Here is a 21,981-nt window from a genome sequence, read left to right as displayed (position 1 = left end):
GCAACAAGGAGGTGAATATGAGCAAAATATGACAAACTTAGACAAAAATATCACAACGAAACCTGGCCTTTCATCCAACAACTATATGCTAGTTAGGAAATAACATATCGACGTGTGGAGTGAGGTGATGGGAGCAGCACAGCCTGTTTCAAAAGACTTAGGTGAGGTCAATGTAAACAGAGAGGATAAAACTGAGCCGATTAAAAAATAGTGAGTTCCAGGAAAGGCGCAAAGCAACACAGAGAAACCCTGTCTCGAAAAACCAAAATATATATATATATATATATATATATATATATATATATATATATATATATATATATATATATATATATATATATATATATATATATATATATATATATATATCTTTATTTTAAATTTTATTCATTTAATATCATTGTGCGGGACACTCATGTGTCCACAAGCTTCAGGAAGTTTCTCCTTTGTTTCGTATCTGGCTTTTAAGATTGCTGAGATATTAGCCAGGTGGTGGTGGCGCACACCTTTAATCCCAGCACTCGGGAGGCAGAGGCAGGTGGATCTCTGTGAATTCGAGGCCAGCCTGGGCTACAGATTGAGTTCCAGGAAAAGGCGCAAAGCTACACAGAGAAACCCTGTCTTGAAAACAAACAAACAAAAAAGATTGCAGAGATATAGTTGTGAGACTATATCACATTTGGCTTTTTTATGTGGGTTCTGAAAACTTGAATCATCAAGCTTGCATGGCAAATGCTTTTTACCCATTGAATCTTCTTCCTAGCCCTTAACTAATAAATACATTTGAAATTTTAAGTACTCTAAAAAATCTTTTAATTATGTGTATATGTATGGGTGTGTGCATGGGTATGCTTTGTGCCAAGCAACTTAGCCCAGGGGATGGATGATGGGAGTGGCAGATCTTGAACACCAGGAGTTGAAAATGGACACTCCTGTCTCCAAGAATGATATAAATGATGGGTCCTAAGTTTCAGGGATTTGTAGGAATTTCAGGTATGATTCTTAGGTTCTGTGTGAATTGGAATTTTCTGAAGCAGAGGACAGGAGCAGTTGCCCCCATGACTTCTGATGGTAATAAAGGGGTCATGTCTCAGGAATTATGTTCCCTTATCCCACAGGCTAAAGCAAGTGCCAGACTAATCTCTAAATAACCCCTTTGACACCCACCCATCCCTCCATTTACTCACTTACAAACATCTTCCTCGTCCCTACTCCGAGCCATGCCTGTGTTGAGTGACACTGAGGACCAAGAGGTGACTCAGATATAGGCTGTTACCTCAAACAGTGCTCACAGTCAGACCCAGTCACAACAGAACACAGCTGAATCCCAGCCAGGACAAGAGATTGGCCATCAGGACTGTGGATGTGTGACAGCAGTCCCAGACACCTACTCTATGCATAGGGACTGATAAAAAGTGTGCTTTTAAATCACGTGATTCTGTGTGCAGAAGTAAAAATGTGCCAGTGCTGGTCCCCAGTACTCACATATTTTTACAGACACATCACACCTCCAAAGGAGGAACATAGAATTTAGTGACAAAGGGGCCTGGGCTCAAGTCTCTGGCTTATTTTGAGTCTGTGCTTTTCCCTATTAAGAACCTCAAGTCCTAGATGGGGTTTTAACTCACTGATAGAGTGCTTTCCTTGAATACATGAGGCCCTGATTTCTATCCCTACCATGGCAGAATCTGGGTCCCTCATCTTTACATGGAGACTAATACCCATGGCTGACAATAAGATGTGTGTTAAATGATATACTTTACAGCAGTAGTTCTCAACCTTCCTAATGCTATGACCCTTTAATACAGTTCTTTATGATGTAGTGACCCTGAACCATAATATTATTTTCATTTCTACTTCAAACTATAGTTTTGCTACTGTTACAAATTGTAATGTAGATATCTGACATGCAGGATGGTCTTAGGTGATTCTGCTAGGAAAGGGTCATTTGACCCTCAAGGGGTCGAGACTTACATGTTGAGAGACTCTGCTCTATAGAGACTACTAAACCCAGGAAGTGTTCGAATCTCTCAACAAGGAGTGTGTGTGGTAATTGTCAATGCCAGCAGTATTCACTCTTATTGGTGGGGAAATGAAGTATGTTCCAACATACTTACCTGAAACCATTAGTACTGAACCTTGTATTTATTTCTTTGTCATATATATTTATGGCAAAGTTTAATTTATGGTTTAGGTACAGTAAGAAAGAAAACTCTAGAAAGCTGAAGCAGGAAAACTTAAATTGAGGCCAGCCTAGACAACTTAGTGAGACGCTATCTTGAAATAAAAAATAATAAGAGGGGCTAGAGGTACAGCTTAAAGCTTAACATGTATTGCTCTTGAAGACAACTGGTGTTCAGTTCCCAGAACCAACCCCAGATGGTTCACAGCTGCCTGTAACTCCAGATTTGGGTATCTGATGCACTTTCCTGGTCTCTGAAGGCACATGTACTCACATGCATCTTAGTCAAACTGAGTTTCAGGACATAGTGAGATCCTGTCTAAAAACAAAACAAAACCCAGCAACTATTAGGAGGGGCTGCCAGTAACAGAGCTCTTGTCCAGCATGTCTGATTTTCTGTATTCATCCCCAGTACTAGAAAAAATAACCCTAGAATATTTGAATAGGCACATGTGTTTAAAAAAAAAAAGGCCCGATCTCTTGTTTGGATTTATAAATTATAAAATAATTAACATTTTATATCACAGATTAGTTATTTTAATTATACAATAATGAAAATAAAACGCTAAATAAATAGTCATTAAAATGAATGGGTATGAGGGTACCTTTGGGGTTATGCTGCTAAAACAGGTGGAGACAAAAGTGATCCTACCCGGGGAGAAAAGTGATAGTGCACCACATGCATACAAAATTCCCTATGTACCCCTCAAATGTTTTTAGGTCCTAATAGGCTGCTCACAATATTTTCGTTCATATTCTCTGGCCTCTCCTCTCTCTCCTGGTTCAGACCGCCAGCTTCATGTCTCTTTGCCGCTTCTCCCCTGACAGTCCACCAGCCCTACAGTCCCCACTAGCTCCTCACATTTTCCTCCCCACTCCTTCCTCCTCGGTCCTAGTCCCTACCCAAGCGGTCCTAGTCCCTACCCAAGCGAGAGGAGGCCTGCTTCTCAGAGTCCACCATCTCTTTCTTTCCAGCTCACCCCGGCCCCAGAAAGGTCTGACAAGCAGGTCTGACCCTTCTCCTCCTTTTGCTCAAAAAGCTCCAAGGCTCCTACTTAGCCTCAGGCAACTTCATTCTGAGTTTGGCCTTGAACACACTCAGAATTGCCCGCCCACTCATCCTATCTGCTGCGCTCCTGGCTCTTGGCCCCTAATCATATGGGATTGCTTTGTTACCCTCCCCTATCACCCTGGTTGCTGCCATTGGGCTTTTGCCTAAACTGTGCCCTCGGCCTGGACCTTCCTCACAATAATTCAGGTCTAACTTCTGATTCTCTGAGGTAGCACCAGCAACCACGCCTTCTTGGTGGGTCGTCTGCTGACTACTGTAGGGTGGGTTTCCATCCGCGGCCCCACCCACCCCCTATCTCTTGAGTCTCTGGTCTCGACACCCCCACCCCCGTCACACTCCTTCACCCTGGAACGGGACATTCTGCGGCTGGGTCTGATTCCTTCATCAGTCCGTGAGCTCAGTGTGCCAGGGTAGATATGGGGGTCTAATTCACCTTTTGAGTACCAGTGCCGGGGAGGGGAGAAACAGCGCAGGAGAAGGGGGGCGGAGGACTGGGAGAGCCGAAAGGGGTGGGTGGGAATGCAGCCCCTGGTTGAGGAAGGTGCTCTGAGAAAGAGACGAAAGAGAAAACATCCAGCCAGAAAAAGGATAAAAACAGAAAATGCAAGACTAGTCGCTAGCAAAAAAAAAAAAAAAAAAAAAGAAAGAAAGAAAAAGGTGAAGATGCAGAGACTGGGAAAGGCAGAAAGGGAGGTCAGATAGAAAGAAGGGAGGCCAGAGAAAAGAATGACATGGGGGAGGGAAAAGAGGGAGGAGGCCGAGAGCCGGGAAGGGAGGTGAGATGGAGGGAACCGAAGGGTAGAAAGCCGCAGAGACTGAGCGGGCCCTAGCCAAGGAGGAGGGAGGGAGGGAGGGAGCCTGCCTCCACTGCCTCCCGGCCTCTCTTTTGTCCCTTCCCTTCTCCCTGCGTCATGCTCCCCTAGCCCGGCCTCCCCTCCCGCTCCCTCCTCCGCCCTGCTCCTCCTCCCTAGGGCTGGATGGAATTTTTTCCCCTGGACGCGGGCCAGCTTCGGGGCAGGGGGGTGGGGGGGAAGCCTGGCCGGACTGGGTTGGGCGGTGGGGAGGGGCTGGGCAGGGGCCCCCCGGGGAGGGGGCCGGTCCGAGGCCACGCTGCCCGCGGGGTCTGGGGTGGAGGAGCCCCGGCGCGCAGTGCCGGGAGGAGACACCGGCCGGAGGCAGCAGGCTACCGGGGGCGGAGGATGGCGGGGCTGGCGGGAGGAAGGAGAGAGGCCGCGGGCGGCAGAGGAGGGAGAGGATGGAGAACCTGGGGCTGGGGCTGGAGGAGGACACTGGGTCCCCGCGACGCTGGAGCGGCGGAGCGGTGAGTCTGCGGAACCGGAGGGGGATGGGACCTGGGCCGGACTCCAGGGTCCCCAAGGGAGGAGGCAGCCAGCCTGGGCCTGGATTTCTGGGTTCTCACTTGGATGGCGGAGAAGTGGTGGTGGCGGTTGTGGTTGGGGGTGGTGGTGGTGGTGGTGAGCTGGGTGTCGGGACTCCTCAATCTTTGATGGAGGGGGCTGGAGGTCTAGATTCAGGGGTCCCTGGGTTACAGAAGCTGGGAGGATCTGAGATTCTAAAGGAAGGATGTAGGATCCCAGAGTGTAAGGGACTGGGGACCAGATGCCAGAGACCGCAAGGAGGTGGAGGAAGACTGTCTGGCTTTGGAAGTGCCTCCGGCGGCCCAAGGGTTAACGTCTGGCTGGAAGGGAGGGGGAGGGGCAGAGATGGGGCTGCGGGGCTTTGCGGGGTCAAGGGTGAGCCGTATGAGTGGGAGGGTGTCAGGAGGAGGGGGAGGTTGTCTGGGCTGCCAGACGGGCCCGGGTCAGAGCCCGGGGCAGGGGATGTCTGGTAGTGGAGAGGCCCAGCGTCCAGGTTCCTCTGGGGACTCGGGATTCCAGGCCTCGGCCCCCTCCTCCCTCAGAGTCCACCTTCAGCCGCTTACCAAAATTCCACAATCCGAAGCTCTAGCTGAGGTGTGCCCAGGACCCAGGAGCCTGGGCCACCCAGCTGCTTCTTGGCTCTGACCCGAGACCGGCCACCACCTCCTGCCCAGAAGCATAGGCCACCCTCCCATTCCCTCCTCCTTTAGAACCTGAGAGTCAGAGCCCCAAGCATTTTTCTTCTTAGCTGCCAGGACTGGGGGATAGGTGGGGGGCTCCTTACCAGGAACCACGAGTTTCCCCACCCCTTCTTAGCCCCAGCTGGAGTCCAGCACTCCGGGGGTTAAGGGGGCGGGGCCAGTGGTTGCTATGGTGCCAGACTGTTTGGGTCTGCTCTCTGACCCTTGGGGGCTCCCTAGGGTCTGCAAAGAGGGGGAGGGGACCCAGGCCCAGGGGAAAGTCCAGTGCCTACCTCTTCCCCAAAGCAAGCCTGTGAACCCAAGGGAGATGCACCCATGCCTGGGGCAGTGACCTTGAACCAGCCTGGAACCTTCTCTCTGAGCCTCAGTTTCCCCTTTGAGGAGAAACTTACTGGGTGTGGGAGAGATGCTCTGGTCTGGAGAATCTTTAAGATTCTCGTTTCCCCGCTTTCCTCACCCCCCTCCTCAGGCCCCAGGCAGCCCCGGGGCATGCTGGGAACCCAGGCCTGGGCTCTGGGCCAGGTTGGTTGGGGGGGGAAGCCTCCTCCCTTCCCCTTCCTCCCCACCTTGGCCTGACTCTCGCCCCGCCTGAGGGTCTGGGAGGTTGGGAAGGAGGGAAAGGAAGACTTGAGCTGGGGCCGAAGACCCGTCTCAGGCCCCCGCCTCCCGCTTTGCTTCTCCGCCCCCTTCCCGCCTCTCCTCCCCCCTCCTCAGCAGGTCGCTACCCCGGCCCAGGGCCCCTTCTCGACCCACCCCCACTCCACTCCCAGCTCCAGACCTGGCTCTGAGCAGCGAGGGGGAGGGAGGGAGAGAGGGAAGGAGAAAAAGAGAGGGGATGGGGGAGGGGAGGGAGGAGAGAGCAGGAGACCTGGGAGGGAAGGGGAAAAGGGGGAGAGAAAGGGAGAAAGAGAGAGACCCTGGAGAGGAGACTGGAAGATGCGAGGAGTGTGGAGGCTAGACTGAATAAAAAAGCGGGGAGGAAAAGAGAAGAGGGAGACGAATTCAGATAGAGAAAATGAGAGACAAAGCCAGGAAAGGAGGAGGCGAAAGAAGACAGTGAAAGAGAGGGAGAGACGTGAGAGGTAGATATGGAAGATAGGAGATGAGGAAGAGGAGAGGGGCAGCCAGAACAGAGACGAGTGAGGACCAGGCGTGCAGATATGGCAGGAGAGGAGAGCCTAGACAAGGAAGATACACACTGAGAAAGAAAGAGGGAGAACTGGGAATGGGCAGGGTAAGAAAAAACGGGCGGAGAGAAACAAGATGGACATGGAACCTGGGAGCCCCAGAGGACCAGTTCTGAGCTCAGCCTCAGGGTGGGTGCATATCCTAGGGCCCCTCCCACCTGCAGCCGACCGACTTTGGCCAAGTGGTTTCCGGGCTCAGGGGTGCAGGTAACAGCCTCATCCCTGAGTTGGAGGAGTCTAGGAGACAGGACCCTGGTTGGTGTCATTACTCCTGGGTCATAGCTGTCACCCTAAAGGTTCAGAGTGGGGGGAAGGTAGAAGGGACGGATTGTTCTGAGAGGCTCATGAGCATTCCTGGTACCCAGGAGCCCTGAAACTCAGGTCTGGGGGTCCGAAACCTTGAGGGGTTTCAGGAGGGGGGCAGATTACCAAGACAAACGAGGCCCTCTCCCTCCAGCACTCCAAAAGCCAGCTCTCTTCCCAGGGTGCCGCCTCTAAGGAACATTCCTGTGGTTGTACCCAGGGTCTGGGGTGGGGGATTGACCCCTGAGTCTGAGGTAAGAGTGTTAGGAATTGGACCCCTGTGTGTGACAGAGAACTGAGTCTGAGGGCTCTTGGGTGTGGAGCACTGGATCTGAGGGAGGACGGGGACCTGGACCTCTGACTCTGTGGTAGGAAGTCTGGAGCCAGTACACCTGGATCTGAGGGGGCCTGGAGTCTGGATCCCTGGCTTTGAAGGAGGGGGAATGGGGCCTAGATTGTGCGAGAAGAGCTGGGACTGAATTCCTGGGTTCCTTGGGGAGGAGGAGGGGGCCGGGGGCCCGGACTCCTGGGTCCTGGCACCCACCCGTAGAACCGACCTTGCGGGGCCTTCGCCGCACACAAGCTCGTGTCTGTGGGTCCGTGTCGGGGGCTCACCATCGCGGCTGGGACCTCCCCGGCCCTCCCCACCCTCCTTACTTCTCTTGGTCCCCCATCATTCCATCTGTCAATCTGCCCACCTGCCGCGCCCCCCGGGCTGAGGTAGGAGGTTGTATAGTTGAGGAAGACACCCGAGGAGATCACTATACGGCCTCCTAGCTTTCCCCAGGCTGCGCCCAGCACGGGAAGGGGCCGGCGGGGACCTCAAGTCCACACCACTGCCCCAGAGTTCCTAGGAGGAGCTGGGGTGTCTTCTCTGTCCACACCCTGTGTCCTAGCCCTTTTCTTTGCCGTCTCTCTGCCATCAGATTTCCACGTTTTCTGTCTCTGTCTCTTACCCCACTGTCTCCGGGGTTCTAGAAGCTTCTGTTTCTCTAGTGCTGTGAATCTATCTCTGTGACATTGTGGGTCTCAAGGCCTCTTGATATCTCTCCTGGATTCTCTGTCTTTTTTGCTCGTTTTCTGTCTTCAGGGACTCCGTGTATCTGTGTTTTTTTCTCATTTCCCTGCTCCCACCTCTGGGGAAGAGAGCTTTTCTGGTCCACCATAGCTAAATTGCCGGCCTCTGGGTCCCTGAGACCCTTTAACCTGTGAGGACGTCCAGGGTCACAGGTGAGGTTCTTGGGAGCCTGGCGCCTGGCTCAGCCACAAATGTAGGGATTGCAAGTGACCCCTGACAACCTTCCTCTAGATGGAGCCTGGCACTTGACCACCAGCTGAAAGAGGATCTCTGATCTTAGGCCACAGCTCCCCCTCCCCCACAGTGACCTCACAAAGGTTACTAGCTTCTCCTCAGATCCAGAGACCCTCTGAGATGGCCCTTGTTGCCCTGATGGGGAGCAGTGTCCTGTTCCCACTGATCTTCAGGGCATCCACGTGGGCCTGCCTCTTCTGCTTCACTACCCATGAGGAACGCCTCCGTGTCTGCCAGATGTTTGTGGGCACAGAGGGCTCCAAGCTGGGCCAGTGTAAAGATGCTCTCACAGCTGCCTTTGAGGGTCTCTCAGACATGGAAATCAGTGAGGAGACCCTCCTCCCTGATCCAGGGCCATGGGGAGGGGCAGGAGAGACCTTGAGCGACTCCAAGAAGAAAAGCTAAGTACAGGATCATGGCAGAGACGCAGGGAAGAGAGACAGGGGGAAGCAATGGAAGGAAACATATTCAGAGAGGGGCGGAGACAGTGCCTCAGAGCGAGACTAAGGACAGTGAGGGCCTTGACAGAATTACAAGAAAAGAGATGGAAAACTAGAAAGAGTAGGAGGAGCATTGCTCAGAGAGAGGAGGGTATGGATGGGGACACAGATGAGTGGGGAGATCAGAGACCTGAAGATAGACAGAGAGACCCAGAGTGAGGGAGAAAGGGGCTGACAGAGAGGTGGCCAGGGACCTAGAGAGAGACAGTGATCCAGAGGTAGGACAGGTTGGAGTAGAGACTGACAGGGAGAAACAGATCCAGGGTGGTGTGACAGAGACAGAGACCTAGAGAGAAAGATAAGGAAAGACTAGAGAGAGGGAGGGACAGATATCCAGACTGGGGCTTAGAGCTGGGAATAGAAACCCAGAGAGAGAAAGTATTCTCTCTCCAGAGAGGGCACCTAGACCCTGGGGTGGGGGTGGGGTGAATACTTTCAGCCACGAGTCAGACATAGAAAGTACCCGGCACCAGATGTGTGCCACAGTGCTTCCTCAGCCTGCTTCTCGTCCACCCTCAGACTATGATGAGCGGAGCCACCTGCATGATGCATTTACACAGATGACCCTCTCCCTCCAGGAGGTGGCTGCAGCTCATGGTGAGTGTTTTTATGGAATTTGGCTTCCCCTCCCACCCCCTTGCCCAGGACTATGTGAAGGCATAAGTGATTCCTCTGGTTGGAGGGAGTGATACTGGAAGCCTGTGTGAATTAGATTATTTGTTGGGGAAAGTGCAGAGGTGAGTAGAGTCAAAGACAGCAAGGAACCCAGGGAGGCGTAGAAGTCACAAAGTCTGAAGCCCTGTGGGGTCAAGTCCATGTGACCTATCTGTGTTCTCACATTTGGGCTCTGAAGTCTGGGTGTGTCCCTGCCTCTCACCTGGGCTCCACTTACCTATAAGGTAGAACATTCTCATCTCCTAGGGTGAGATGTTCTCTTTATCTCCCAGAGTACTCAGAGCTCATTGGGAGGGAATGGGTCTTTTTGAGACAGGTGTTATGGAGGACGTAATTTGTTAAGACAAGACACAGCTGGGCGGTGGTGGCTCACGCCTTTAGTCCCAGCACTCGGGAGACAGAGGCAGGCAGATCTCTGTAAGTTCGAGGCCAGTCTGGTCTCCAAAGCGAGTTCCAGGAAAGGCGCAAAGCTACCACAGAGAAACCCTGTCTCAAAAAAAAACCAAAAAAAAAAAAAAAAATCCTTCCTGCCGGTCGGTGGTGGCGCATGCCTTTAATCCCAGCACTCTGGAGCAGAGGCAGGCAGATCTCTGTGAATTCGAGGCCAGGCTGGGCTACAGAGTGAGTTCCAGAAAAAAAAAGGCGCAAAGCTACACAGAGAAACCCTGTCTCCAAAAACAAAAACAAAAACAAAACAAAAAAAAATCTAGACAAGACACAAACACATATATTTTTCATGGCTAACAAAGACAGGTAAGAGCAGTAGAGCTAGCCATTCAGGGCACAGACTTGGAGAGTCAGCCAGACTGCTGCTTGGGACATCAGGGAAGAGCATGCCCATGTAGCTGTATGGAGCAGCCCTTAAGGCTCTGGGGACATGTAAACACAATCACACCAGGTCACCCCAGCCACAGAGCACACAGTCTTCTATGTAGTTGTATGTATGGCAGTGTGAGAAGTCATTTTTGTTTAATTTAAGAATAAATTGGCCGCTCCCAAGGATCTGGGAGTTCATGGCCTTTTTTTTTTTTTTTTTTTTTCATCTTCAATGGTTCATGTTGTTCCTACTAAGTTTGATATCAAAACCCTCCCAAACAAAGGGCCCATTGATTCAGTGGGTGTCCAGGACCATCATGGAAGAGGATTTTCTGTGTGTCCCCAATCCCAAAGAAGAATTTGAGGAAACTGAGAGATGGAAGAAATGCAGGATTCTGGGGGATGCTGTCTGTTCTTACCTGGGCTTGTCTCCTTTTTGAAACTTGGAAAAAGCTACCAAGTGCATACCTAGGAGTAGAAGATCTTTCTAGTGTGGCACAGAGACTTGGGGGCAGATGGAAGCTGGGGTTAGAGAGGAGGCCTGTGACACAGATCTGAGACCATCGTGAAGAGGAGGGACTAGGAAATAGAAAAGTGGGCCAAGATCTGGTGGTCTATGACAGGGAAAGGAAAAAGGTGGGGTTATAGGAGTGCCTTCACCTAGGGTCTGACTTCTTAGGAGTGACATCTCTAAGATGGGGTGCATGGACGCCAGAGCTGGACTGCGGACAGATGATTAGGGTTATAACACAGTAACCACACAGGGATCCTGGTGACATCCACAAGGGATCTAGAAACCTGGATGTCGGATCAGTCAAGATGTCCTGAGGGACCTGGAAAAGCACAGAGTGATATAAGCAGGGTAGAGGAGCTTCTGCTGCTCTAGGTGTAGACAGAGATTCTGGGACCCCACAGAAGGAAAGACTGAAAACTGGGAGAGACTAGCCTAGTAAGTTCCTCAGACAGAGGCTGATGGAATATTCCAGAACTACCTGTAGAGTCAGAGCTGGGACCAAAACTGCAAATGTTCTGTTCTAGAGATGCTTGTATTTAAGGGCAGAGCACAGACAATAAAAACAGCCAATAAAGTGTGAGGTTGAGAGTGTGGCTCGGGGTAGACAACCTGTGTAGAATCCACCAGTGAGGTTCTAGGGTTATGGCTTTGTAATAAAGCCCTCACGTAGAATCCAGCAGCGAAGGGCTGGAGCTATGGCTAGGCTGTAGAGCATTTGCCTAGAGGTCTGTGTCTCCTGTGTGGGGCGTTTACCCAACCACCCCCACAGTTCCCCAGAGTTTTCTTGAGTGCGAGCAGCAGGAAATATTAGATAGAAGGATTTATTGCGGAGAATATCACGGAGATAAACAGATAGAAAATAAAGGATAGCCTCGAGAGGGCCTGGAACCTATTCCAACGGGCCCCGACTGTCTCTGCTCCAGGGTTTTTATAGAGACGTCAAGGGGTGGAGCAAAAGACCTCCTCCCCCAGCACAGCCAAGTGCAGACCATCCCAGACACCTGCACTTAGGCCTGTGGTCTAATCATCCTCTATGTGGACCTGCTGGGTAAAGCCACGAGGAACCCGAGAACGGGCTCCCACACTCCTGCATCGTCATTTATGCTAATTATTCTCCTAAGGGATATTCCATTATCACCCCTGTGATGTGGAGTTTCACAGCCCTACCTTCCAATTGGAAAAGTTAGGACTGAGCTGGGCTTGAAGATGTGTAGTCAGGAATTAGGATAATTGTGCATTGGATGAGTCAGACTAGTACCGTTTCTTGGAGGTTATACAGATGATAATGTCTCTATATACACACACCATAAGCTTATAATGTGAGTATAGGTTGGATATCCTTAGTACAGTAATCTGAAAGCTGAACTGTTTCTAAGCTAGATGTGGCTCATCACTCCAATGTCAGGGCAGTGGATGAAGCAGAAAGGTCAAGAGTTGAGAGCACCTTTGACTACAAAGTGGAAAAGAATTTTTAAAGGCTAGGGATGTAGCTCAGTTGGTAGAGTACTTGCCTGTTATACACGAGTCATGGGTTTTATCCCCAGACGCTAGTATACTTCTTGGTCCCACATGTCTGTGATCTCAGCACTCAGTGGAGGCAGGCAGGAGGATCATCCTCGGTTATGTTGTGAATTTGAAGCCAGCCCAGCATACAAGAGACCCTGTCTTAAAGAAAAATAATTATCCAGGTGTGGCAGTGGCTCACACAATACCAGTATTTGGGAGGCTGAGGCAGTAGGGTTGAAGGAGCCTAGGTTACATACACAGAGTAAAAAAAAACAGACAAAATAAAACAGTGACATACGTGTGTGTGTGTGTGTGTGTGTGTGTGTGTGTGTGTGCGTGCGCGCGCGCGAAATGTTTCAAAATACAAAGCCTTTTTGAATGTCATCTCAGCTCCACATAACATCACATGACAGGCCACAGGTAAAACTCAGGCCCACTCAAAATAGTGTGAACTCAACCTTCAGACTGTAAAACATTATGAAACAAATGAATTTCCATTTTTACTTACTTGTTTATGTGTATGAATGTTTGCCTACACTCATGTCTGTGTACCACATTCATGCCTGGTGCCTGAAGAGGCCAGAAAAGGGTGTCAGATCCCCTGGAGTTGTAGTTACATGTGGTCATGAGCCACCATGTGGATATTGGCTGAACCTGGGTCCTCTGCCAAAACAGCAAGTACTCTTAACTGCTTAGCCATGTCTCCAGGCTGTTTTATTTTTTATCATGTGTATATGTACATGAATTTACTGGAGACTACTCTGGGCTACGTGAGACCCTGTCAACAAAGAGGGGTGGGGTGGGGTTATCGAGAGATGGTTCAGTGGTTCAGAGTGCCTGATGTGCAGTCATGTGGACTAGTTTTAGTCCCAGCACCATCAAGTGTGGTGTACCCTTACACTCTTACAACCCCAGGCCCAAAGTAAATGAAGGCAAGAGCCTTGGTGGGGCTTGCTGGCTTCCCTGAGAACACATTAATTAGAGCATCAGAGAGACCCTGCCTCAGAGGAATAGGCAGGGTAACATAGGTGGACACCTGACACTGCGTTGTGACTTACTAGGTATGAACAGATGCGTGTCCTGCACGTTTATGCACACACTCACACAGACAGACACAAAAGTAAGTCATTTTTAAAAACAGTGCGTGAATGGCGAAGTATGGAGGTCCGAGTTTTACAAGTGATTATGTGGCCTTGATGTTTGTTTATCCTTTTTGTTTGCTTTGAGGGAAGGTCTCACTACATAGTCCAGGCTGGCCTTGATCTCATGATCCTCCTAGCCTCCCCAAGAGCCTGTGTCACGACATCTAACTTCTCTAACCTCTTCATGCCTCAGTTTCCGAATCTCAGATTTGAAGGGGGTAGTAGTAGATGATTCTCTGTATAGGCAGAAGCTCTTAGACTCAAGGCTTATACTCCAAAGCAGACTACAGGACAGCTGAGAATGAAAGATTCCGTTGCTCATAGCATTCAATCCTGCCCACACATCTTTTTTTTGGGGGGCGGGGGGGGGGGGCGTGTGTGTGAGACAATTTCTCTGTGTAACTTTGGAGCCTGTCCTGGAACTCACTTTGTAGACCAGGCTGGCCTTGAACTCACAGAGATCTGCTTGCCTCTGCCTTCTGAGTGTTGGGATTAAAGGCATGCACCATCACCGCCCATGTCTTTATGGTAGACACTGCCACCATTGCTGTTTTATGCATGGGGAAACTGAGAACCAGAGAGTTGTCACCTGATCAGCCTCACATGTGGAGGCAGACTTATGATCTGTGGATAGATGTACCTCAGTGTGAAACAGATGTACTCAACAGCTGTACATGCCAGGACTGAAATCCAGTGTCAGAGCTCCTAACACATGCCCCTCACCAGGGAAACTGCAGCACCTTTTGTACCATTATGATTCAGTTGGCATATTGCATGTTCCATTTACCCTGTTTAGGATATTTCCCTTTACTCCTGACCCCCCATGTGTACAAGATATATATAAACCTCTCCTACCCTTGTCCACCTCACAGGTCTCTGGTGCACTTGATATGTCCCACCCACTGGCACCCTCCTGTGAGTCATTGATTTGGCTCCTAGATGTATCTTGGGTAAGGCCTTCAGCATCCAGGCCTCTCATTGAGGGCTCCACTCTGACTATATCCTCCTTACAGTACTACCATCTCTAGATCATATTCCTGCTCTTGTGGTTAGGAGAATGACCTCAGATTGTTCATTTTGAACTAGCTTCTTGGCTTTGGTGGTATTCTCCTTGTAGACAACAATGTACCATCTTTTCCGTAATACCTTCAATTCTTTGACAGTTTCATACACATGTATATTTTGGTCATCGCCCTCACTGCTGTGACAGAATACTTGACAATCACCTTAATGGTGAAAACACTTATTCTAGATCACTGTTTTAGAGTAGTCCAGTGGTTCTCAACCTGTGGGGCATGACCTCTTTGGGATCCTTTCACAAGGGTCGCCTAAGGCCATTAGAACACACAGATGTTTACATGACAATTTACAGCAGTAGCAAAATTACAGTTACAAAGTAGCAACAAAAATAATTCTATGATTGGGGGTCACCACAGCATGAGGAACTGTATTAAAGGGTCGCAGCATCAGGAAGATTGAGAACTACTGGTGTATTGTGACAGCAAGACACAGCAGGAGCCTGAGGTGGCTGACCACATTGCATACACAGTCCAGAAGCAGAGAGAGTTGAATGCGGGTGTGTTCAGCTTTCTCCTTTTGATTCCATCTGGGCCCCCAGGCAATGAAATGGTACCAGCCACATACAGAGTGGGTTTTCCTACCCCTTGACAGGCCCAGAGGTTTGTTTCCATGGTGATTCTTAATTCTGTGAAATTGACAATAAAGATGAACTATTGTACGAGTCTAAGGTGCACCTAAATGACATCATTTTAACCCTTCTGAGAATGTTGTCTCATTCTTCCATACTGCACTGGGGATTAGGATTTCACATATGAGTGGGGTGGGGTGAACACTGTCATAGAACCATTTCCACCAGAAGGCCTGCCGACCTTGTTGCTGGTCTCTGGTGAGCTCCACCTCATGATCTGGAGGGTACTTGGTGGTAAGAATCAAGGACTCAGAACATAAAAGAGTGGAGGAGTAGAAATGAATGGTGGTTGGGGAAGGACTGGGAAATGCTCTGTTTAAAGGGAGTGCTGGTCATTGACCTGCTAATTGCTGCCTTATGGCACTGTGGGTTATGTTTTCTAGCTTTGTGCATTTTTTTTTTAAAAGATGCTAAGCATTTTTGTGACCTGTTTTGTGTGTTGGCAATCAGTTCATTTAGTTATATTTTAAGATTTATTTTATTTTTAATTATATGGATGGGGGCTGGGGTGTTGGTGCATGTGAGTGCAGAAGCAGGAGCCTTTGAACGCCTGAAGAGGGCATCAGATGACCTGAAGTTGGAGTTACAGATGGTTGTGAAACTCCTGACATGGGTGATGGGAAATAAAATTGGATCTTCTACAAGACATTGGCTTAACTGCAGAGCCATCTCTTCAGCTCCCCTTGCTCCACCCCCTTTTTTCATTTTTTTTTATTTTTTAGACAGGATTTCTTTGTGTAGCCTTGGCTGTCCTGGAACTCACTTTGTAGACCAGGCTGGCTTTGAACTCAGAGATCCTCCTGCCTTTGCCTCCTAATTGCTGGGATTCAAGGCATGTAACACCACCTCCCGGCTGAGATATCAAACTTTTTTTTTTTTTTTTTTTTTGGTTTATCCAGACAGGGTTTCTCTGTGTAGTTTTAGTGCTTGTCCTGGATCTCACTCTGTAGACCAGGCTGGCCTTGAACTCACAGAGATCAGCCTGGCTCTGCCTCTTGAGTGCTGGGATTAAAGGTGTGCACCATCGGCGCCTGGCAAAGATATCAAAATTTTGTATGACTGTCCCAAAGATATATATTGGTAACCAGTTCGTATATAGAAAAAGAAACAAGCCAGCGATCACTGTGCACACCTTTATAATCCCAACACTTGGGAGGCATAGGCAGGTGGATCTCCAAGTTCAAGGCCCACCCAACTGGTCTATAAAGTGAGTTCTAGGATAACCAGGGCTACACAGAGAAACTCTATCTTGAAAAAAGGAAAGAAAGAAGAGGAAAAGGAACACTTTCCTGTCTGATTTTTACCACATCCAGGTGATGCATTTGGGTCTAAGGCCACTGCTCGTGACCTACAGTTCCTGCTGGACTCTAGAATTCACTCAACATACACTTACTGAGCTGTTTTGTAAGACCTGGGGCCCTCCTGTGTGTTTCTGAGAATGCTGAGAATTCAAGAGGTGGAAGCTTGGGGAACATTGAGAAGAGAGGGTTGAAACGTGAAGAGTCAGAGGTTGGGGAGGACTAGACTAAGTGGTGTGTTCTGGACATGACAGGACCAATGTACTCCTGAGCTCACTGCAGCTGTGGTTGCCTGCACAAGATCAAGTCGGTCAACATTCCAGTGCTGTGGGGGAGGGGCTCACAAGCCTCCCCAAACGGAGGTGCTACTGATAGGGAGGAGGGAGAGCCAGTTGTCTTCAAAGGTACATGCAGTCCCTGGTAGGTTGGTAGGTTCACCGTGCTCCAGTCCATGCATGTATGAAATTCTCAGAGAACAAAAATCATTAATTAAAAACATAACAAAGGCCGGGCAGTGGTGGCACACGCCTTTAATCCCAGCACTCGGGAGGCAGAGCCAGGCGGATCTCTGTGAGTTCGAGGCCAGCCTGGGCTACCAAGTGAGTTTCAGGAAAGGCGCAAAGCTACACAGAGAAACCCTGTCTCGAAAAACCAAAAAAAAAAAAAAAAAAAAAAAAAGGAGCCAGGTGTGGTTCTGTGTACCGTTAATCCCAACACTGGGGAGGCAGAAGTAGGCAGATCTCTTGAGTTCAAGGCCTCCTTGGTCGACATGGAGAGGTCTAGGCTAGCCTGGAACATAGTGAGCCACTTTTTAAAATCTATCTATCTATCTGTCTGTCTGTCTATCTATTTATATTTAACCTTATTTTTATATGCATTGTTGTGAAGGTGTCAGATCCCCTGGAACTGGAGTACCAGTTATGAGCTGCAATGTGGGTGCTGGAAATTGAACCTGGGTCCTCTGGAAGAGCAGCCAGTGGTCTTAACAAAACAAAATACTAATAACATGGATTTATGCTGTTACCATATGTAAACATTTAATTTACACGCCTAATTTACATACACAATCTAATTGGCATATGTGTAATTGCAAACTGGTGAAGCCTATGTACACTGTGAATGAGGCACAATGAGAGATAAAAGTCGGTGACTTTAGTAAAGATTTGGGGTAATCAAACCCTTGCAGTGACACATGAGATGGTAAGATATGTAGAATAATGGAGAGCTGGGCAAAGATGTTTATAAACAAATTAACGGTGCCAGGTAACCTGGAGATTGAAAGTGGACAAGAGCAGCTGTAGCAGAGAAAGAGGAGACAGCCATCACTGTAGGGCTTAGTAAGCCCTGCAGAAGAGTTGATCATTATCCTCCCCTTCCCACTAAGATATAAATGTATGGTGCTCTCAGGAGGCAGAAAGAACACCTTGTAGAAGTTTGCCAGCCTTCGCTTTGGACCTGTGGGAGGCAGAAACACAGCATGTGCTTATGGGAGAGACAACAAGTCCTGACTATTCAGCCATAGGGAAAGCACTGTTAGTATATCCACCCTGCTTCATCCTCCAGGGTCCTTTAAGGCTGCGTTCCCTAGTGCTGCAGCAAAAATGAAGAGGACCATTCATCACCTTAAAAAAGGTAAACCAGCCTCCACTTCCAAGCCCTGAAGACACACAATACACCACACACACTCTGAATCCAGCCTAAGCCCTGGGACCAGTGGATTTCCTATCCCAGGACAGATCATGTGACAGTCCTACCCCATATCTGCCCAGGCCTCTTCTGGGATCTGCTTCTCTCCCTGTGCTCAAAAGCATCCTCTCAAGTTGGTGCTTCTCTAACTGGGCCTACTAATTAGGTGCTCACTCCTTGAAGGACTGCCTGAGATCTACTCCCACCCCCAGGGGTAATTAATACCTCAAGGCTCATTCCTCCTCAAGTCTCCTGTTTCCTCGGTCTCCCCTCCCCCCATTTCCCTTTTCATAGATGATTAGCTACAAGCCTTAAACATGAAGTACTGTGGACTTGGCCCTGCCCTGTAGGAACTACATGCTCTATTCTCCCCTCCAAGTGCTCCATTAGTAGCCTAGGCCTGTTTTCCAGAGGAGAGGATTCCCTGCCTCTAATACCTTCTGGAGGGGCTTTAGGTAGGTCTGTCAACTACCTGGGTCCTAATGCCTCTTTTCTCTCCACAGTCCAGGACTGCATCCTCCCTTGTGGTAAGGACTTAGTCCCAAACCTAAAAACAGCAGGGGAAGCTGGGGTGGAAATCTGGAACTTAAGATGGAGTAGGCCTTAGATCCAAAGAAAACCAATAGAAAAGTGCATCATCTAGGTATTCACAAACTTCATAGAAGCAGGCACTGCTGGTGAAGGCCTGTCATCCTAGCTACTCCAGAGGCCTAGACAGGAAGATCACACATCCAAGGCCAGCCTGGGCTACACTGAGTTAGGCCATGTGGGACAACTTAGGGGCACCCCGTCTCAAAACAAAATTCTAAAAAGAATTCTGAAGGTATATATAGCTTAGCAGTGGAGCACTTGTTTAGAATCTCCCAGCCAGGGGCTGGGGGCGTGGGTCAGTGGTAGATGCCCTGCCTAGACTCCTGGGGGGTTCTGGGTTCTTAGTGGTAGACTTTACTAGAATTCCCAAGTGGGGACTGGGAGCATGGTACAGTGGTCGAGAGTTTAGCTAGCATGCATAATCCCATTCCCAGTGGTTATAACACACACACACACACACACCAGGTAAATGCTGCTGTATAGAAAACAGGCTAACAAGCCAGTAAGTAGCCCAGGGGCCGACTGGACAGACTGATCTAAACAATGCAGAAAAGGTGCGATCTATCTTCCACCTCCCAGTAGAACCCTGGGATTCCCCATAGATTCAAGAAGGTTCAGAAACTTGGTCAGGAGACTGCGGGGGGTGGGGGGGGGTGGGGGGGAGGACGACAGGAGGGGAGCCCAACGCTCCTGGTCTCGGCTCACAGGCGTCCAGGAGGCCACTAGGCGTTTCCACTGCTGGGGCTGCTTCTCCACAGTCTGTGACCTCCCTCTAGACTGTCCAGGTGAGGGGGCGGCGCCGGGATGCCAGGGAAAGGGCGAGGCTTGTGCAGGCCTACCAGGATCACCTTGCCTCTCTCCAGTTCAGGACGTGACGGTGAAGCGAGGGGATCAGGCTTTGTTTTCTTGTATCGTGGGCTTCCAATTGCCAGAATCGGAGCTCACTTACTCCTGGAAATTCGCGGCAGGAGGTGTGAGTCGAGACGGCCAGCTGGCGGGTTTAAGGGGTCGGCTCTGCTCCAGGGAAAGAGGAGGCTAAGTTCAGAGCACTGGGCGTAGGGTTTGGGTTTAGTGTGAGAAGAGAGACCAAGGTTAAGTATATGGAAGACCGGTGCTTAGATGTGCATTATGAGTCAGACTTTAAGGGATGCCGGGAAGGGTTGCTTAGGGCAGCCAAAAGAGTCAGGCTTGTGAGCTGAGTCAGGTCTGGGAGGGGCTTGCCGTTCTGGCTGAGTCCGGGTGCGTTTGAGCTCCTCCATCTCGCAGCTCCGGACTCAGGACGTGTCCTACTTCCGTGATGTGCCAGGCGCCCACGGGTACCTGGCGCGAATCCGGCCAGTGCAACCCACGCACCGGGGGACCTTCTCCTGCGTGATCCTGCACGACCAGCGCCCCCTGGCGCGGCTCTACTTCTATCTGAACGGTGCGGGCGGGGCGAGGATGTGAGGTGGGGCCAAGGGCGGGACTCCGCCCCCTAACTTGCGTGCCCCGGCAGTGACTGGCCCTCCTCCTCCTGGGGAGACTGAGCTCCAGGTCACGTTCCGGGAAGTGATGAATTGGACACCGCGGGAGGCGGAAACAATCGAGCCCTGGAGGCCCAGCCTAGGCGAACTGCTTGCCAGGCCCTCGGCTCTGACGCTTGGCAACCTGTTCCTGATCGCGGCTACCGCTGCATTCGTGTCTGCTAGTGTCACTGTGCTAGTGTGGTGAGTGCCAGCTTCCACCCTCCCCTCCCCCAGCTCCTCTTGTCCACGCCTCAGGCCTCCGCCCCACGACCCCAGCCTCCTCCCTCAGTCGTACTCAGGTCTTATCTCAGACCTAGGGAGTCTAGTCCCCACCCTCCAAGACCTAGGAGTCCTAACCCTTTTTTTCTGAGATCCAAGCCCTTCCTTCTGAGATCCTAGCCCTTCTTGCTCAGGCTGAGAAATCCAGGTCTCTGTCCTTATGTCTCATAACCTTATATGGTCCTGACACCAGGCCTTCGTGCAGACTCAGGTCTAGGCTCTTTGCACTTTGAAACCCAAATGTGTTTCTGTCCCTGGGCCCTCCTACAGCACACATTCCATTGTTTTCCCAGGGTGTTTTTTCGATGGTACTTAAGTGGCGACTAACAAGGGTATCTGTCCTGATCTGACATTCATCCCTGAAATAAAGAATGTATTTCAGTTAGTTCTGGATTCTCTCTCTCTTTTTTTGACGAGGTCACTGCTTACCTGCGGAGGAAGACAGACAAAATACCCCCAAATGCTTAGGTGTATGGACCCATGTGACAGGACGCAAGCTATCGGTTTGTGGGGCTCTTCGTTGGCACCATTGGGCACCACCAGCGCAGACCCTTATCCGTTCTCTTGCAGACTCCTTGACATTTCCATCTGTAGAAGATACTCTCAGAGTATATATGGTATCCTTCTCCCCAAACCCCCTCAAAAAAAAAAAAGGTCAAACAAGGCTTTCTTCTTTTAAGAAAAAGCACCTATAGCCTTCTAGCAGTTTAATGCAGAAACCACTGGGATGACAGCCCTAGCTCCACACTGGGGGATTCTAGGTAGGAGCTCTACTACTGAGCCACACCCCAGCTACTTACTGGAATATTTTAGATAGGGCTTTACCACTGAGGTGCACCCTCAGCCCCTGTCACTAGGCAGTGTCTCTAGCACTGGGGCACACCTCCAGCCCCTTACTGTGCATTTTAGACAGGTACTGTAGAGGTGAGTTACATGCCTAGTCTGGTTTCTTGCTATGTGTGGGTGTGGTGGGGTACTTTTGTGTACATTCATGTGCATGTGGAGGCCAGAGGTCAACCTCAAGTGTCAGTCTGCAGGCACGATCCACTCTGTTTTGGAGACAGCATTTCTCAATAGCTCGGACTTGCCTGATGAGGCTAGCTGACCAGCAAGTCCTAAGAATCAACATGCCACTACCTCACCAGCCCTAGAATTACAACTGCATGCTTTTTACACCCAGGTTCTGGGGCATGTACTCAGATCCCCACTAGTTTCCAATCTAGTATTTTGTCACAATGGGTTACTTCTCTGCCCTAAACCCATCAGTGGCTTCTGTTGTCACTGGAATCAAACCTACTTGTTAAAATTTCCAAAGCTCAAGATTCTGTCCCATATTGGTCTTCCTAGCCTTGTGCCTACCAAGGAAGAGAGCTTCCCATCCTACCCTGCAGTTCCCTTTTCTGCCTGTGGTATCCTTTAAAATTCTCAGCCTCCCCCATGGTCTTGGTACATGTTTCCTATTCACAATAATGTGTTTGTTTCCCCCCTTCTTTCCTCATGACCTCCTTTTTTCTTATCCCTCCTGCCCCCTGCTCATTTCTACCATTACATTGGCCCAGTAAATACCCATGACAACCATCCAAAACCAACACTGTTTTATTATATAGCTTCTATGTCCTCTCATG

General features: G+C 49.9%; 1 protein-coding gene across 14 annotated transcripts in view; it reads left to right on the top strand.

Annotated features, from left to right (window-relative positions):
- The first annotated feature begins 407 nt into the window (after positions 1–407).
- Positions 408–21,981, top strand: part of Spaca6 (sperm acrosome associated 6) — a 76,704-nt gene continuing 55,130 nt past the window's right edge. For 10 of the 14 annotated variants that reach the window (XR_008212962.1, XR_008212958.1, XR_008212961.1 and 7 more), the window contains exons 1-6: positions 8,543–9,233; positions 17,859–17,927; positions 18,485–18,508; positions 19,280–19,545; positions 19,839–19,995; positions 20,068–20,278. Coding sequence is in view for 4 of the 14 variants with exons in the window: in XM_052712842.1 (XP_052568802.1) it covers positions 9,110–9,233; positions 17,859–17,927; positions 18,485–18,508; positions 19,280–19,545; positions 19,839–19,995; positions 20,068–20,278 (851 nt within the window). In the remaining 10 variants the exon portion in view is untranslated. Of the gene's footprint in view, positions 3,665–4,581; positions 8,462–8,542; positions 9,234–16,956; positions 18,509–19,279; positions 19,546–19,838; positions 20,279–21,981 lie in introns of those variants that run through there. The other 4 variants (XM_052712845.1, XM_052712843.1, XR_008212964.1 and 1 more) reach the window with 4 other exon arrangements.

This window comes from Peromyscus californicus, unplaced genomic scaffold (assembly GCF_007827085.1).
Source record: "Peromyscus californicus insignis strain IS unplaced genomic scaffold, ASM782708v3 Scaffold_4__1_contigs__length_199733344, whole genome shotgun sequence".
Lineage (NCBI taxonomy): Eukaryota > Metazoa > Chordata > Mammalia > Rodentia > Cricetidae > Peromyscus > Peromyscus californicus.
This window is presented reverse-complemented; position numbering and strand designations above follow the sequence as displayed.